Below are 13,400 nucleotides of genomic sequence, written 5' to 3'. Positions count from 1 at the left end.
GCAGGACCGCACTGAGCTCCTTGGTGGCCTCCACACAATCCCCAGCCCCACAATCCACGTGGTGACACGGTGCTGGATCTGCTGCGGCTCCGAGCTCAGCGCCTGGTCCTGGTGGGATGGATCCCCCCAGGAAGGGCTCACAGGGTGTCCCCAGGTGCGTGTCCCCTGGCGCTGTCACCTCCCCATCGATGGCAGAGACTCGGGGGCTCCTCAGCAGAACAAAACCAGTTGGGATTTGGGCAGGAACGAGCCAGGACCGGTGCCAGGAGTGACCTCCTGGTGCAGGAGGGGGTCCCAGAGCCAGCTGTGAGACCCCGCCGAGGGAAAGGGGAGCCCCAAAGCAACCCGTGGTGGCCACTGGCCAGGGCTCATCGCTTGCCAGCCCCTCCTGAAACGAGGAGTTCTCCAGAGCTCGGCCTGCAAGGAGCGGCTGAAGGAGCTGGGATTGTTTAGTGTGAGGAAGAGGAGGCTGAGGGGAGACCTCATCACTCTCTACAACTACGTGAAAGGACACTGTAGAGAGGTTGGTGCTGGTCTCTTCTCACAGGTAATTAGTGACAGAACGAGAGGGAACGGCTTCAAGCTCCAACAGGGGAGGTTTAGATTGAACATTAGGAAGGAATTTTTCACCCAAAGAGTGGTCGGGCGTTGGAAGAGGCTGCCCAGGGAGGGGGTGGAGTCCCCATCCCTGCACGTGTTCAAGAGTCATTTAGATGTGGGGTTGGGGGATATGGTGTAGGGGAGGACTTTGTAGAGTAGGGGAGATGGTTGGACTCGATGATCCCAAGGGTCTCTTCCAACCTCAATGATTCTATGAAACGGGGGCTCCCTGGGGACAGTGGGGACACCGCCGAGGGAGCTGGCGGTCCCCAAAGGGGTCCAGCTCTCTTCCAACCTCAATGATTCTATGAAATGGGGGCTCCCTGGGGACACCGCCGTGGGAGCTGGCCGTCCCCAAAGGGGTCCAGCCTCGTCCCCCCCACTGCAACGCCAAGGAGACCCCCGGCGGGACCCCCCCATCCCCGCGATGTGGGTCCTGGGGATGAAGATCTTGCTCCTGGGGGGGGCTCCAGCTTCCCCCCCCTCCCAACAACCCATGGCCGGGCCGCTGCTGCCCCCCACCGGCCACTGCCCGCCCTGCACCCGCGGCGCTGCCCGAGCTGGGGATGCCCAGGGCTGGGAAACTGGGAGTGCTCCCAGTATGGATCATTCAGCGCCCCAAAGCCCATCAGCACCAGGGCTGGGAAACGGGGAGCGCTCCCATCACGGCGTCGCATCAGCAGCTCTCCCCCTCGGGAAGCTCAAATTAAAGGGGCTGGAACAACAATCCCTTTGTGCCAAAATCCCCTAATGCAAAAAGGAGGGAGGAAACCCAGAATCACAGAATCTTCCAGGTTGGAAGGGACCTTAAAGATCATCTTGTCCAACCGTCAACCTAACTGACAAAAATAGACACCCACACAACAAACAAGGAGCATCATCACTAAACCAGACCTCCCAGCACCACATCAACCCGGCTTTTGAACACCTCCAGGGATGGGGCCTCAACCCCCTCCCTGGGCAGCCCATTCCAAGGGCTGAGAACCCTTTCAGGGAAAAAATTTTTCCTAATATCCAGCCTGAACCTCCCCTGGGGCAACTTGAGGCCATTTCCTCTTGTCCTGTCGCCTGTGACTTGAGAAAAGAGACCGACCCCCCCTGGCTACACCCTCCTTTCAGGGAGTTGGAGAGAGCAATAAGGTCTCCCCTCAGCCTCCTCTTCTCCAGGCTGAACAGCCCCAGCTCCCTCAGCCTCTCCTCATCAGACTTATTCTCCAGACCCCTCACCAGCTTTGTTGCCCTTCTCTGGACCCGCTCCAGTACCTCAATGTCTTTTTTATGGTAGGGGGCCCAAAACCCCCCATATTAGACATCGCTCCCCGTGGGGCCGGGCGTAGAGAGCACTGACAAAGACACAAGGGACAGAGCACGACCTGCTGGGGCTCCACATCACCCCACAAAAGCAAGATGCTTTGTAGATTCACCCCTTGCAGGAGTGAAGCTCCTGGAGGTCGCCACCAAGACAAGAATTTAACGACGTGATAAGGAAAATCACTGCAGACACCGGGTTGGTGAGAAAGACGACTGTATTTCTGCTCTTTCCGTGTGTCACACACAAGTTATTGTGAGGTTTAGTACAAGGAGACACTGGGATACGCACAAATGAACCCCACTGCGAACGGCATCGTCCCACCGCAGGACCAAACCTGACACCAAGCGTGCAAACCAAGCATAAACAATGTAAAAATATATTATATATTTACAGACGCCATCTTTTAAAAAGCCGAGATGCGAGTATAAATTCCAGAGCTAAAACATGTCGGGGAGAAAACCGGGGGTTAGATTCCGTGAGCTGTTTTTTTTTTTTTTTGTAGGCAAATTTTACAGTCACAAAAATAAAACTTTAAAAATCCGCGGGGTGAGAGGAGCTGAGAGGATTTTTGGACACCAGGAAGGAGCCTCTGACGTGCGGCTGCGAGGTGCCAGCGGGTGCAGAGGGGAGGGCTCTGGTTTAGGGACAGAGAGGGATGATGTTTTGCTGTGAGACAGAGGCAGGGCTCCACCAGTCTGACCAGTGCTGGGATTTCAGCCTCCCCAGCACACCCCAACCCGGTTACTGGGGCTCCCCACGGATGTGTGGGGAGTATTTTGGTGGGGAAACTCCAAAGGAGAGATGAGTTATTGAAATCACTGGTGCAAAAACCCCAGTGGGTGCCCCGGCTCCGGGCAGAGGCGAGACGAGCTCCACCATCCCCAGCCTGGCATCAGCCACGGGGGAGATTTTAGTAGTTAAAAGCCTGAGAGTTAATCTGATAAATAAGCACATTTGGCCTTGGCAGCCTTTGTCTGGGTTCAACGACTCCAGCAGGTCCCCGGGCAAAAGCTGGCTACGGCCTCAGTTTCCAAACTGACCCAAAGGTGTTCCTCAATCCACTGAAATCACTCCAGGATCCTCCTCCCCAAGGAATGCCATCACCAGGTGGTGTCACACACTCCCCAAATTCCCTCCAATGAATCCCTGTGTGCCTGAACACTCCTCTCTCCAAGTAAAACCAGCAAAGGTGCAGATGGAGCCTTTGAGCGCGGGGAGGGACTCAAACAGCGAGGTCAGAGATCACCTCCAGGAGAAGGTAAGAGAAGGGACAGTCCCAGGTGTGTCCCAGCAGATGGCTCAACAAAACCAGTCTGGGGGATTGATGTGGTGTGAGGGAAAAGCTGGGCTGACAATAGAGCACACAGGACCTTCCCCTCACACCTCCCTCGGGCACAGACCCCTCAGCAGGTCCCGTCCCACACAAACTGCCAAGAGGGCACTTCAGATGGCTCCTGCAGCACCTGGGGATGTGGTGGGACAAGTGTCTGGGAGACTCCTTCATCTTCCATCGCTCTGCAAGGGAAAGGGGCTCCTCCTGCCTCTCTTCTCACCCGCCCACAGAATTAACCACACAAGTTGCCATTTCCAGCCCATGGCAGCCAACACCATCTGCCCAATGGGACTAAACACCAGCCTGTGCCAGAGCAGCAGCCCAAAGCCTGGTCTGAGGCTGGGCTGAGGAACACAGACAGATGGGAACGTTTGAAGGCTTAAGCTTGAAGGTTTCAAGCTTCTCAGGGCTGCTGCTGGCAGGGAGCAGAGCACTGGGATTACGGAGCCCACTAAATCCACCCAAGTTTTAGTGCCCTGCACAGAGGACACATAGAGCAAAGACTTTGCTCCCAGTGCAGCAACCCCCAAGCACAGACCCCTCACCTCAAATTCCCTGCCCCAGAGCCCAACAACTGACCTACAGCCCCGTTATCCCGGTGACACTCCCCACACAGGCTGCTGGAAGCTGACTCCGGGTCCCTTCCTTTTTATTTTGAGCTCCATGTCTCCTTCCCTCTCTCATCCCTGTCGCAGGGGAGCTGAGCAAAGAGAAGGAAACAGCACTACCTACAAAAAAGGTTATTTTGTTTTTAGGAGAATCATATTCCTGTTTCTCCAGAGGTTGGGGTAGGTAAGCCCTTGCCCAGCACACCTTTCGCCCGAACTACAAGCTACAAATTTAAGTGTTAAATATGGTATTGAAGTCCCTGTTTAAAACAATCCTGGGTGGCAGCCAGAACCAGCATTCTCCACCTCCGACAGAGCCCGGAGGTGGCCGGTGTCCTCTGCTGCCCCTGGGGCTCATCAGACCACGGGAGAGAGCTGACTTTGTGCCCAAAGTGTGAAAAGAGAACACGGCGAGACACGGGGGAGGCACAGAGGGACTCCTGTTGTGAAAAAAGGCTCATTGCTCCCTTCCTCTGAGGAGCAGAGCAATAGGAAAGGAGCTGATGTTCACCCAGCAGTGGTCTTTGCTACCCAAGCTGGTGGCACGCTGAGGACGAGACCTGGGGTGCTGCATCCACGAGGCACAAACCTACAGCTCCTGGGGGGGCCAGGACTTGCCCCCTCCCCACCCTAGAGCTACCCCCGGGCCTCAGGGCAGCACAAAGAGTGGATCTGGGTCTGCCATGTGTGAGTTTCTCACCTCGCTGCCAGACACAGGGCTCCCCGGGGAAGGTACAGAGAGACTAGACTGACATCGTTAGCCAAACTTTAAATGGTTGAGTAAAAGCAATTAGGAAAACCCCCTAGTGCGGACAGACAAACCAAGCAGCGCTGGGTGGGTTCCTTCTCCACCTCATGGACATCTCCTGCGTGTTCCACCACTTCGGGGGGGGAAGGGGGGGCAACTCAAACATCCAGCACCTTCAGCCAGGAGGGAAGTCCCAGCCTTAGAAGTCACTGAGGATACTGATGTCTGCGAACTCGTTGCGGTAGCGGTGAGCGTACAGACCGAGCAGGAAGGCCCATTTCAAGGAGATGAAACTCCAGACGGACGACAGGTAGTAGCTTCTGGGGTCAGTCAGGGCTAGGAGAGGAAAAAGAGGCAGATACAGTTAAAAAGCCCATTTATCTCTCATGCAGGAAGAACCCAGCTCAGCCCACAATGAGAATCTCATTCTGTGACAAAGGCTCAGTCACTGCCTCATTCCCAGCTCTCTTGACTCAGAGTGTAAAATCCCCTCACCTCTGCCTCAGCACAGTATTCTGGTCACAGTCTGAAGAAAGTCATTATTATCCTTTGAGATTACTGTCTCCTGAGAACTGTAGGGTCACCCACTCCGCGACCCTCTCCTCATTTTGGGCCCAAGGGATGGAGTTTGTGTGAATTCCTGGCTCTTTCTCGTGGCTCAAGAAAAAAACCTCAACTCACAGCTCTTAATTTCTCTCCCCCTGCCTTACTGCTCCCTTCTCCCTCACCACAGAGGGAGAGGGAATCTGCAAATCTGGGGGGAAAAGAGGAAATAAAATATATCCTCCTCCTAAAAATGCTTTTTACCAATGGTCGTGACCAATATTTAATATGTAATACTGGTGCCCTTCAAGCTGTGCTGCAGGTCTTCAGCCCAGCGCTGTGACAACCACACGTTGGTGAATGACACAAACGGCCTCCTTTGAGAGAATCTTTGCAAAGAAACACTTTTCCTTTTTATCTATTATAAAAGTGCCTCTACTTAGGGCAGTCTAAGCAGTCTACCCTTTGAAGTCTAGTGGGTACGCTTCTGTTTTTGAGTGCATGTCAGCGGTCTGCATATCTATTTTCTACATTTAGGGTGTTTTTTTTTTTGTCCCAGAGATGTCAACAATTTTGAAATACATTTACGTAACCGAATGCATAAACCAATCCCAGCTGCGTGGTCATTATTAGAAAATAAAGACAGATTCTTTTTTTTTAAAGAACACACAAAGCAATAATGATTCAGTAAATCCCACTCATTAAAGGTACCAGTCCTAAACTTTCCATACATAAATAACCTATGCAGATGTTCTACTTTCTCCCCTAAATTAGGGCTTTCTCCTCCCTAAAATACCTCTGTTTCCCTAAAAAAACCCCAATTTTCCCCCAAGCATTTTCTCCTCAGGTCTCCAAGAAAGGAGGTGATGACAAATATTTGCTTTTCTTTTTACATTTGTATTTCTAAGGATTGCGTACGGGTATTTTCACAGCCTTGCACTGGGCTGAAGCTCTCGAATCTCCGCGGGGAACGTGTTTAGACTGAGCCAAGGGCTTCGGGTGGGTCACGACCCCAGCCCAGTTTGCCCAGCATCCCCAGAACAACCACAACAGGACACTCGGTGGCTCCCAGCCCAAATGCAGCGAGCAACAAACACAGACGACTCCTAAAAAAACAAACCCCAAACTTTCTCCCTTTGGTCTGCTGCCAAGCAAATACTGGGAGTGATTATGTGAGCCCTGGTTAGACAATGTTAAATATTTTATAGCACCACGGCTTTCTGTGCTGACTAAGAGGAGGCATTTTCACCCCGCTGACTCCTGTTTGGATTTCAATATCCTCACCCACCTGCTTTATGAGCGCTGAAGAGGACACGTTTAAGAGCACTCCTTTTATTTGTCATGGAAATAAGTAAATTCCAGTTCCTACAGGAAATAAGGCTGGAAAGGTGGATTCCCTGCCAGCGTAAAGACCGGGCCCAAGGAGGCACCCATCAAATATTAGAGGATGCCCTCAGGGAGCGGAGTCACTCGTGACATTAAGATATCAGAGCTGAAAAATGAAATGCGGTGCCACTCCTACAGCTGCCCCCCCAAAAGTCTCTCAGAAGAGACAGCAGGACCCCCCCCAGATTCCCACCCCACAGACTCTTCCCTTCCTTCAAACCCAATCCCAGTAATCCCAGCAGCATTACTCGTTTCTCCCAGTCGTGGGCTGCAAAGGTACTTACACTGGTGCTTGGTGATGGCCAGGACAAGGAATGTGCAGAATCCCACCACGGAGAGAGTTGAGAAGAGGATCCCGATGAAGAGGAAGAACCTCAGCCCTTTTAACCAGGTCCTCCAGTAATCCTGCACATACATCACATGCGTGATTAGGGCCCAGAGCGCCAGAACACCTGCTCAATTAGACAGCAAGGGCAATCAGCGTCACTCGGCATCACAGAACGGTGTCTAATAAATACACAGCTCATTAAACCCCACATGAAACACCAAGGAACACTAACGATTCATGGCTATGTCCCCCCACAGAGGGGGAAATCCCAGAAGAAGTGGCTGCCTGTGCCAGCATTGCCCTCCATGACCCCCCCTCCTTAAAGTGCTTTAGACCCAAGTCTTGATTCCAGGTTGGCATGGGAAAAGTGGCTGCCTGTGCCAGCATTGCCCTCCACGACCCCCCGCCCCCTGCTCCTTAAAGTGCTTTAAAGCTCATTAAACCCCACATGAAACACCAAGGAACACTAACGAGTCACGGCTATGTCCCCCCAAAGAGGGGGAAGTACCAGAAAAGTGGCTGCCTGTGCCAGCATTGCCCTCCATGACCCCCCCTCCTTAAAGTGCTTTAGACCCAAGTCTTGATTCCAGGTTGGCATGGGAAGGATTCACAGAATCCCAGACTGGCTGGGGTGGGAAGGGACCTCTGGAGAACATCTCCCCCAACCCCTGGCCACAGCAGAGTCACCCAGAGCAAGTCCCACAGGGTCACGTCCAGGTTGGTTTGGAATCTCTCCAGAGCAGGAGACCCCACACCCTCCCTGGGCAGCCTCTTCCAGGGCTCTGACACCCTCACAGCAGAGAAGTTCCTCCTCATGTTCAGATGGAACTTCCCGTGTCCCAGTTTGTGCCAGTTGCCCCTTGTCCTGTCACTGGGCACCACTGGGAAGAGTCTGGCCCCATCCTCTTGCCCCCTACCCTTTAGCTATTGTTCAACATCGATGAGATCCCCCCTTACTCTTCTCCAGACTAAAACCACCCAAGTCCCTCAGCCTTTCCCCAGTCCCCTCATCATCTTCGTAGCCCTTTGTTGGACCCTCTCCAGCAGTTCCTAGTCCTGCCTGAACTGGGGAGCCCAGACCTGGTCCCAGTCTCCAGCTGGGGCCTCCCCAGGGCAGAGTAGAGGGGGAGGATGACCTCCTTCCAACCACAGGCCACCCCAGGAGACCATTTGCTTTCTTGGCCACAAGGGCACATTGCTGGCCCGTGGGCAACTTGCTGTCCACCAGGACTCCCAAGTTCCTCTCTCAGAGCTGGTTTCCAGCAGGTCACCCCCAGCCTGTCCTGGTGCAGGGGGTGATTCCTCCCCAGGTGCAGGACCTTACACTTGCCCTGGTTGAACTTCATGAGGTTCCTCTCCACCCAAATCTGCAGCCTGCCCAGGTCTCGCTGGATGGTGGCACGGCCTTTTGGGGTGTGTTTCCCCCAAATAACTTGCTCATTTTCCTATTTGGGATACTGCACACTCAGGGCAGTTTTATTTAATTCTTCCAACAGGTTTCATGATATCACACGTTCAAAGCCAAGCACTTGGCAACAATTAATGCAGTTTATCAGAGGCCGGGCAGCCCCTTTTACATATGGAGCCGATAACAAAGGGCACCACTACAGAACCACTCATTTTAGACACCAAAATGAGGATACACAGGACCTGTTCAGTAATCAGCATTCCACATGGTGTCTCTTAGCTCCGAGGCATCTGCAGAGAACTTCATAAAGAGCATTTATACCCATCCCCTCCAAACGGTTCAAGTGAAGGGGTGCAGAAGTTCAGCTCCCAGTTGATTGGTACATTCAATTCCTGCTTAAGGCAAAGCACCACTCACCAAGTGTTTAAGGTGGCTAAAAATCTAACTCTGCACTTTTGGATCTGGCCCAAAACGTCTGGGTTACATGACCAGAGAAATATCTGAGCACATACAGTTTATATATATATTTTTTATTTTTTAAAAAGAGCCAAATTCCCTGTGACTGTAATGGGAACAGCAAAAGACGCTTCCCTAAGCTTAGGTGACAAGTCCATAACCGTGTTCCAACTCCCCCGTGAAAAGGGAGGAAAGAGGAGGAAAAATAAGGGATGGAAGCATCCAAATAACAGCCGTAAATAGCTTCTGATATAGGGAAAAACGGTGCATTTTTAGAACGTGCTTGTTCTAAAAGCTGCCAACTTTTCACCACGCTGCAGAGATGCGGTGCCACTCCTACAGCTGCCCCCCCAAAAGTCTCTCAAAAGAGACAGCAGGACCCCCCCCAGATTCCCACCCCACAGACTCTTCCCTTCCTTCAAACCCAATCCCAGTAATCCCAGCAGCATTACTCGTTTCTCCCAGTCGTGGGCTGCAAAGGTACTTACACTGGTGCTTGGTGATGGCCAGGACAAGGAATGTGCAGAATCCCACCACGGAGAGAGTTGAGAAGAGGATCCCGATGAAGAGGAAGAACCTCAGCCCTTTTAACCAGGTCCTCCAGTAATCCTGCACATACATCACATGCGTGATTAGGGCCCAGAGCGCCAGAACACCTGCTCAATTAGACAGCAAGGGCAATCAGCGTCACTCGGCATCACAGAACGGTGTCTAATAAATACACAGCTCATTAAACCCCACATGAAACACCAAGGAACACTAACGATTCATGGCTATGTCCCCCCAAAGAGGGGGAAGTACCAGAAAAGTGGCTGCCTGTGCCAGCATTGCCCTCCATGACCCCCCCTCCTTAAAGTGCTTTAGACCCAAGTCTTGATTCCAGGTTGGCATGGGAAGGATTCACAGAATCCCAGACTGGCTGGGGTGGGAAGGGACCTCTGGAGAACATCTCCCCCAACCCCTGACCAAAGCAGAGTCACCCAGAGCAAGTCCCACAGGGTCACGTCCAGGTTGGTTTGGAATCTCTCCAGAGCAGGAGACCCCACACCCTCTCTGGGCAGCCTCTTCCAGGGCTCTGACACCCTCACAGCAAAGAAGTTCCTCCTCATGTTCAGATGGAACTTCTCGTGTCCCAGTTTGTGCCAGTTGCCCCTTGTCCTGTCACTGGGCACCACTGGGAAGAGTCTGACCCTGTCCTCTTGCCCCCAGCCCTTTAGCTATTGTTCAACATCAATGAGATCCCCCCTTACTCTTCTCCAGACTAAAAACACTGAAGTCCCTCAGCCTTTCCCCAGTCCCCTCATCATCTTCGTAGCCCTTTGCTGGACCCTCTCCAGCAGTTCCTAGTCCTGCCTGAACTGGGGAGCCCAGAACTGGTCCCAGTCTCCAGCTGGGGCCTCCCCAGGGCAGAGTAGAGGGGGAGGATGACCTCCTTCCAACCACAGGCCACCCCAGGAGACCATTTGCTTTCTTGGCCACAAGGGCACACTGCTGGCTCATGGGCAACTTGTTGTTCACCAGGACTCCCAGGTCTCTCTCTCAGAGCTGGTTTCCAGCAGGTCACCCCCAGCCTGTCCTGGTGCAGGAGGTGATTCCTCCCAAGGTGCAGGACCTTACACTTGCCCTGGCCTGAACTGGGGAGCCCAGACCTGGTCCCAGTCTCCAGCTGGGGCCTCCCCAGGGCAGAGTAGAGGGGGAGGATGACCTCCTTCCAACCACAGGCCACCCCAGGAGACCATTTGCTTTCTTGGCCACAAGGGCACATTGCTGGCCCGTGGGCAACTTGCTGTCCACCAGGACTCCCAAGTTCCTCTCTCAGAGCTGGTTTCCAGCAGGTCACCCCCAGCCTGTCCTGGTGCAGGGGGTGATTCCTCCCCAGGTGCAGGACCTTACACTTGCCCTGGTTGAACTTCATGAGGTTCCTCTCCACCCAAATCTGCAGCCTGCCCAGGTCTCGCTGGATGGTGGCACGGCCTTTTGGGGTGTGTTTCCCCCAAATAACTTGCTCATTTTCCTATTTGGGATACTGCACACTCAGGGCAGTTTTATTTAATTCTTCCAACAGGTTTCATGATATCACACGTTCAAAGCCAAGCACTTGGCAACAATTAATGCAGTTTATCAGAGGCCGGGCAGCCCCTTTTACATATGGAGCCGATAACAAAGGGCACCACTACAGAACCACTCATTTTAGACACCAAAATGAGGATACACAGGACCTGTTCAGTAATCAGCATTCCACATGGTGTCTCTTAGCTCCGAGGCATCTGCAGAGAACTTCATAAAGAGCATTTATACCCATCCCCTCCAAACGGTTCAAGTGAAGGGGTGCAGAAGTTCAGCTCCCAGTTGATTGGTACATTCAATTCCTGCTTAAGGCAAAGCACCACTCACCAAGTGTTTAAGGTGGCTAAAAATCTAACTCTGCACTTTTGGATCTGGCCCAAAACGTCTGGGTTACATGACCAGAGAAATATCTGAGCACATACAGTTTATATATATATATAATTTTTTTTAAAGAAGAGCCAAATTCCCTGTGACTGTAATAGGAACAGCAAAAGATGCTTCCCTAAGCTTAGGTGACAAGTCCATAACCACGTTCCAACTCCCCCGTGAAAAGGGAGGAAACAGGAGGAAAAAAAAAGGATGGAAGCATCCAAATAGACCAGAGAAATATCTGAGCACATACAGTTTATATATATATTTTTTATTTTTTAAAAAGAGCCAAATTCCCTGTGACTGTAATGGGAACAGCAAAAGACGCTTCCCTAAGCTTAGGTGACAAGTCCATAACCGTGTTCCAACTCCCCCGTGAAAAGGGAGGAAAGAGGAGGAAAAATAAGGGATGGAAGCATCCAAATAACAGCCGTAAATAGCTTCTGATATAGGGAAAAACGGTGCATTTTTAGAACGTGCTTGTTCTAAAAGCTGCCAACTTTTCACCACGCTGCAGAAATGGGAAGAGCCGTTCAACACAAGAACTGCCCGTTCCCATGAAATTTCCTATAACCCCCTGGAAGAAGGCTGCCCATCGTTCCCCACAACACAACCCCAACCTCCAGCAACATCCCCAGCTCCAATGAGCACAAGCTGAGTCCCCTGGTTAAGCCGTGGTGCTGAGGAGAACGACTAAACCTCCTTAAGCAGCTCACACAACCTATAGTTAGAGCCGCTTTACGGGCTTAAAACATTTGACTCGTTCTGGCAAAAGCCCTCGGTGGCACCTCTGAAATGTGAGCCTCGAATGTGCAACCAACCAGCTTGGGTTTCTCCAACGCTGCTGCCTCCTTTCCAGTTTTTATTTTAAGGGCAGCAGGGGAAAAAAAAAATATTAAAAAAAAAAATAATAAAGAATGACACCACTGCTTAAAAGACCAGGCTGCTTTATATGGTATCCTGCAATGACACAGACCTCCCTCTGCGGCTACTTCTCAACATCAAAGGAAGCCAAAACCAGCCTTGCCCACGACAAGATAAACACTTTAATACTCAGCACAGCCACGGCTCTTGCCAGAGCTCATTTGTTCCTGGATACGGTCATTACACAGAAAGCTTCCCAAGGCTTAAAAGAACTTATTATAGCACAGAGGAAAACAACTGCATCAAAACCGATAGATGAGCACAGCCCGGAGTCGCCCAACAAACCTGCTGGACTTGCTTCTCAGCTCCCAAACTGCTTTTCAACTCACTCCCAACAGGTTTTCTGGCCACAGGGACAGGGGACGTGCTGCAGGTGCAGGCCAAATGAGGCTGAATATAGAGAAAGTCAGTCCCAGGCCAGACGGGAGAACCCTGGCAATGGTTTTTGCCTCTTCAGATACGCCAAGATGGGACAAAAGAAGTTGAAATAGCCTCCACAAAAGAGGTGGGGGGACAACCTTCAAAAAAAACTCATAGAAGGGAAAGGAAAAGCACTCGGGTGAACTGAAAACCCGAGGGTAAAGTGCTGACACCCAGGAGCTCACAGGTTTTTTTTATCACAGCAAACAGGAAAGGCAGAATCAGCCCATTGCTTCATCTGGTGGGACCTGCCACCGCTGCGCAGCGTCAGAGCGGGGCTTCTGGCTCCAGGCAGCCAGGATTTGAATTCCCAGACTCTTGTCAAGTCAGCTACAGACACTGCTTCTCCTGCACAGGCTGCCACGACGTGTGCTGGAGATCCCAAAGATACCCCGGAGCTTTGCAGAAGACTAGAATTGTGCTGGTGAAGCTTTTCAAACAGCCTGCACCAGGATTCGGTGGAAAAACCTACCCCTCAGCTCCCTAAACAACCGCTTCCTCCACGTCGTGGTACCTTTCAGCTTGTGCTCGAGCAAGTTCAACCCATATTTTCTTTTTAAAAAAATGAGGAACCTGGGTTTTTCAGTCAGCAAAACAAGCTGCCCTCCCCTCCAGGCGCTGTCAGATGACTCGGCACAATTTACTTAAAATGCTGAGTCAAGCTGGTGTTTCCACACCAAAACTGCTGCCGACGCTCCGAAAGTCTCTGTGGGGACAGCAAAGCAGCGTGTGAATTGTCACTTGATCTTGTCCCCACCGCTGGCCCTGACCCTAAAGCCTGACCCAGCACCCCAGAGGAAACTATTCAGCAAACCGCTGCCTGTGGTTAACTTTTAACGTCCAGAGTGACCACCTCACACATGACTAAGCAAAAAAAAAAAAAGCCCCGTGACAACTT

At 52.0% G+C, this 13,400-nt stretch overlaps 1 protein-coding gene across 2 annotated transcripts in view; it reads right to left on the bottom strand.

Annotated features, from left to right (window-relative positions):
- Window positions 1-2,108: 2,108 nt before the first annotated feature.
- SLC48A1 (solute carrier family 48 (heme transporter), member 1) overlaps window positions 2,109-13,400 on the bottom strand; it is a 31,136-nt gene continuing 19,844 nt past the window's right edge. The window contains exons 2-3 of one of the 2 annotated variants that reach the window (XM_014947483.1): window positions 9,211-9,378; window positions 2,109-4,937 (exon numbers count right to left, since the gene is read on the bottom strand). In XM_014947483.1, coding sequence (XP_014802969.1) covers window positions 4,801-4,937; window positions 9,211-9,343 — 270 coding nt within the window. In that variant the 5' untranslated portion in view covers window positions 9,344-9,378 and the 3' untranslated portion in view covers window positions 2,109-4,800. Of the gene's footprint in view, window positions 4,938-6,814; window positions 7,006-9,210; window positions 9,379-13,400 lie in introns of those variants that run through there. The other variant, XM_014947482.1, reaches the window with a different exon arrangement.

The sequence above is a fragment of the Calidris pugnax genome, unplaced genomic scaffold, assembly GCF_001431845.1.
Source record: "Calidris pugnax isolate Ruff unplaced genomic scaffold, ASM143184v1 scaffold155, whole genome shotgun sequence".
Taxonomy (NCBI): Eukaryota; Metazoa; Chordata; class Aves; order Charadriiformes; family Scolopacidae; genus Calidris; species Calidris pugnax.
The sequence above is the reverse complement of the archived record's forward strand: the minus strand, read 5'-3'. Positions and strand labels throughout refer to the sequence as shown.